General features: G+C 42.1%; 1 protein-coding gene across 1 annotated transcript; it reads left to right on the forward strand.

Moving 5' to 3' along the window:
* LOC126695728 (uncharacterized) lies at positions 1-2,950 on the forward strand. The gene is made up of 6 exons (XM_050392549.1): positions 1-357; positions 509-641; positions 1,003-1,207; positions 1,450-1,796; positions 1,977-2,249; positions 2,397-2,950. Exons 1-6 carry the CDS (start codon positions 1-3, stop codon positions 2,948-2,950), a joined length of 1,869 nt encoding a protein of 622 aa, XP_050248506.1.
* Positions 2,951-3,896: the final 946 nt, after the last annotated feature.

A 3,896-nucleotide genomic window follows, 5' to 3' on the forward strand; every position in this document is an offset into this window, starting at 1 on the left:
ATGGACATGCTAATTGACTCGGCTGCCGGACATGCCATGTTCTCATTTATGGATGGTTTTAGCGGCTACAACCAAATTAGGATGTCACCTAAGGATGTAGCCAAGACTGCCTTCCGGACTCCCATTGGGAATTTCTACTACACCATTATGCCCTTTGGCCTCAAGAACGCTGGCACCACTTACCAAAGGGCCATGACCACGATCTTTCATGATATGATGCACAAAGAAATTGAAGACTATGTAGATGACATTGTGGTGAAGTCAAAAGTAAGGGAAAACCATTTTTGTGACTTAAGGAGGGTTTTTGAAAGATGCTGCCTTTACAAGCTTTGTATGAACCCCTCAAATGTGCTTTTGGTATTCCCGCTGGAAAGTTTTTGGGTTACCTTGTTCATCAACGAGGGATAGATGTTGATCCTAGTAAGGCACAAGCTATAGCTACCATGAAACCCCTTACTACAGTTAAGGAGTTTAAAAGCTTCCTTGGTAAACTTTCATACATCTGGAGGTTCATTCTCGGTCTGGCCGCTCTCACCACTACCTTTACCCCCTTGCTGAAGAAGGGAAGGCCTTATCACTGGAGTCAGAGATGTTGGCAAGCCTTCTCTTAATTGCAGCAACTTATGACCAAGCTGCCAACCGTATGTGCACCCACGTCAGGGAAGCCCCTTAAGCTCTATTTGGCCACCAACAGTGAGGCAGTAAGGGCATTGATAGCCCAAGAAGATTAACAGGGGGCTGATCAGCCAATTTACTATGTCAGTCGGATGTTAAAGGATGCTGAGACGCGATATTCAAGAGCTGAAAGGGCTTGTCTCTCTCTCATATATGCTATACAATGACTGCGACATTACTTTTTGGCTCATACAGTTTATCTCATGACGAAATCTCATCCTATACGCTCACTCTTGCAGCGTCTTGTCCTTTCCAGAAGGCTAGCACAATGGCTTCTATAGTTGTCTGATTTTGAAATCATCCCTATTGCCCCTACAACTGTAAAAGGGCAATCTATAGCTGACCTACTAGCATGGTTCCCAGGAGAAGAAGGTTGGGATGTTGCTGATGAAGTCCCTGAAGATTTACCGGAGGTTTCAACCGTTGAAGCAACTAAAACTAGGTGGATTCTTAGATTTGATGGGTCCTCAACTGCTGCTGAAGGAGGAGCTGGAATAGTTCTAATCAAAGAAACAGGGGAAGCAGTAGCTATGTCCTTCAAACTTGACTTCCTTGTACTAACAACACAGCTGAATATGAAGCATACCTCATAGGTTTGGAGGTAGCGCGTGAAATGGGAATCAAACACCTTAGGGTGATTGGAGATTCAAACCTAGTTGTTTGTCAAGCTAAGGGAGAGTTTGCACTCAAAGAGCCGTCATTGGCGCCATATAGAGCATTGGCCCAAATTTTGGAAGATTCATTTGAAGACTTTTATATTCAACACTCTTAAAGGTTTGACAATCGTTTTGCTGATGCATTAGCCACTTTGGGGGCTAGGATTAGTTTTGAAGGTACTGCTACTGAAGTTACAATCATAAAGAAACCAGTTCCAGCCATACAGGTACTGAAGAAGGAGTTTTTCGAACAGCCACTAGACCAAGCAGATTGGCGGTCGCCTGTAAAGGAATTCCTGTTGTCTCCCTCAAGCAAAGAGCAATTGAAATGTTTCAAAGATTACACTTTGGTGGCAGGGGAGTTATACAGAAAATTTCTGGGAGGAGTCTTAGCAAGGTACTTAAGCCTAAGTGAGTCTCGTAAGCGACTAAGAGAAGTCCATGAGAAATCCTACGGCTCCAGCGGTATTGTAAGCCTCTACAGGTGTCTCCAGCGGTTAGGGTATTATTGGCCAGACATGGACAAATAGGCTGCCAACATCTAAAGTTAGTGTGAGAAATGTCAGCATATCCCTAACCATGAAGAATCATGTGCTATGTTCACCTCTAATGATTGGCGAATCCCATTTCTTGAATATCTTATAGAAGGCATTTTGCTTGACAATCGGGATGAGGCGTATCGTTTAAAAAGGATGGTGACTTGCTACTTTGTGGAAGGAGGTGTCCTTTTCCAAAAAGGATTCAATGGGGAGCCCTTAAGATGCTTGGGGACCCTCGAAGCACAAGCCTTCATGCAAGAAGTTCATGCGGGTGAATGTGGGGATCATCAAGGCAAGAAGCGACTTCTCCAGCTGTTGCTTAACCTTGGATATTTTTGGCCAACCATGAAGCAAGACACGGCCAAACATGTGAAGACTTGTGACACTTGTCAAGTCCATGGGAGCTCAATCCATACTCACCCCACTAGCCTCCAAAACATGACGATGCCATGGCCATTTCACACTTGGGGGCTAGACTTGATAGGCCTAATCAATCCACCGTCCAATGGCTATATTTGAATATCAGTGGTTACGGAGTACTTCACAAAATGGGTTGAGGCAATCCCGTTAAAGAAAGCTATCGGTCCAGCAGTTGCAAATTTCATCCATGAGCACATAATTTGTAGATTTGGCATCCCCCATAAGATCGTCAGCGATAATGGCACTCGTTTTGTCAACAAAGATGTCCATAAGCTGCTTGACCATCGCCACATTAAGCATAGAAAGTCTACTCCTTACTATCCCCAAGGCAATGGCCATGCGGAGGCAACTAATCGAGTATTGTTGAGAATTCTCAGCAAGATGGTCCACAAATACGAGGGAGGATGGAGTGAACATTTGCTGGAAACTTTATGGGCCTACCGAAGTTCAGCAAAGACTGCTACTGGTTTTTCACCGTTTTCTCTTGTGTATGGCACCGAGGCTATATCACAGGTTGAATTATTAGTTCCTACTCCTAGGGTGGTTCACAGTCAAGAAATTGAAATGAGTGCGGCCACTTGTGCAGAATGTAAGGTCTCCAACCTTGAGACCCTAGAGGAAGCAAGGAATTTGGCCCTTAGCCGTATCCAGCGGTATTAGCGGCAAATGGCCAATGCCTACAACAAGGTCATGAAGGCTAGAACTTTTGTTAATGGGCAGATGGTTTTGAAGGCAGCAGATCATGTGAGAAGGAACCTCCCTGCCCCCTCTAAATTTGCCCTAAATTGGATAGGTCTATACCTCGTAAGGGAAGCCAATGAGAGTGGTTACTATCGTCTAGCTACAGCAGATAGTGAAGTCCTCGCGGAACCTGTTAATGGCAAATGGCTTAAGTTGTACTATGCTTAACCTCCTATGCTTGTACTACGTGGTCTTTTCCCACTCTTTTGTAAGATCACAACTGCTACTAAATAAAAGTAAGCACCACTTTCGCCATAATCATGCATGTTTTCTTTAGTATTGAGTTTTCCTTTTTAAAAAAAAAAAAAAAAAACACATAGCTGTTTTCTTGAAAATACATATGTATATACATATATATATATATATATATACATATATGAATGCACATACATATATATGTATATAAGTATACGCACGTGTATATATATGTGTGAATATATAGGTGAACACTTTTTTTTTTCTTCCTTGTTTTATTTTTTCAAAAAAAGAGGAACACGGTAGCTACGGCTGGAGGTGTCCTTTGCCATGAAAAGTACTTTTTTAGAATGGCTAAAGGAAAAGGGTAATGATGTGTATACGTATGTTAGTATACAAGTGTATACACATACTTAGATAAATGAACACTACTTCATCATAAAACTTTTTTTCTTAGAAAACTACTCTTGCAAAAAAAAAGAGAGGGCACAGTAGCTATGGCTGGAGATGTCCTCTGCCGTGAATAGTGCAGAATTTTTGCATGAACAGTTAGAAAAAACATGTGCTTACATAAAGAAGTGACAAGGGATAACCATTTTTATGCAGAAAATTTCCTTTTATGCAGAAAAATTCTGTTATGCAGAAAAATTTCTGTTATGCAGAAAAATTT

The sequence above is a fragment of the Quercus robur genome, chromosome 8 (genome assembly GCF_932294415.1).
Source record: "Quercus robur chromosome 8, dhQueRobu3.1, whole genome shotgun sequence".
NCBI lineage: Eukaryota > Viridiplantae > Streptophyta > Magnoliopsida > Fagales > Fagaceae > Quercus > Quercus robur.

Excerpts from the sequence above, each read along its gene's own strand:
- LOC126695728 (XM_050392549.1), top strand. The coding sequence starts at position 1 with ATGGACATGCTAATTGACTCGGCTGCCGGACATGCCATGTTCTCATTT. Across the intron at positions 358-508 it reads ACCCCTCAAATGTGCTTTTG|GTTCATTCTCGGTCTGGCCG; the intron begins GTATTCCCGCTG and ends ATACATCTGGAG. Across the intron at positions 1,797-1,976 it reads GAAATCCTACGGCTCCAGCG|AAGGCATTTTGCTTGACAAT; the intron begins GTATTGTAAGCC and ends AATATCTTATAG.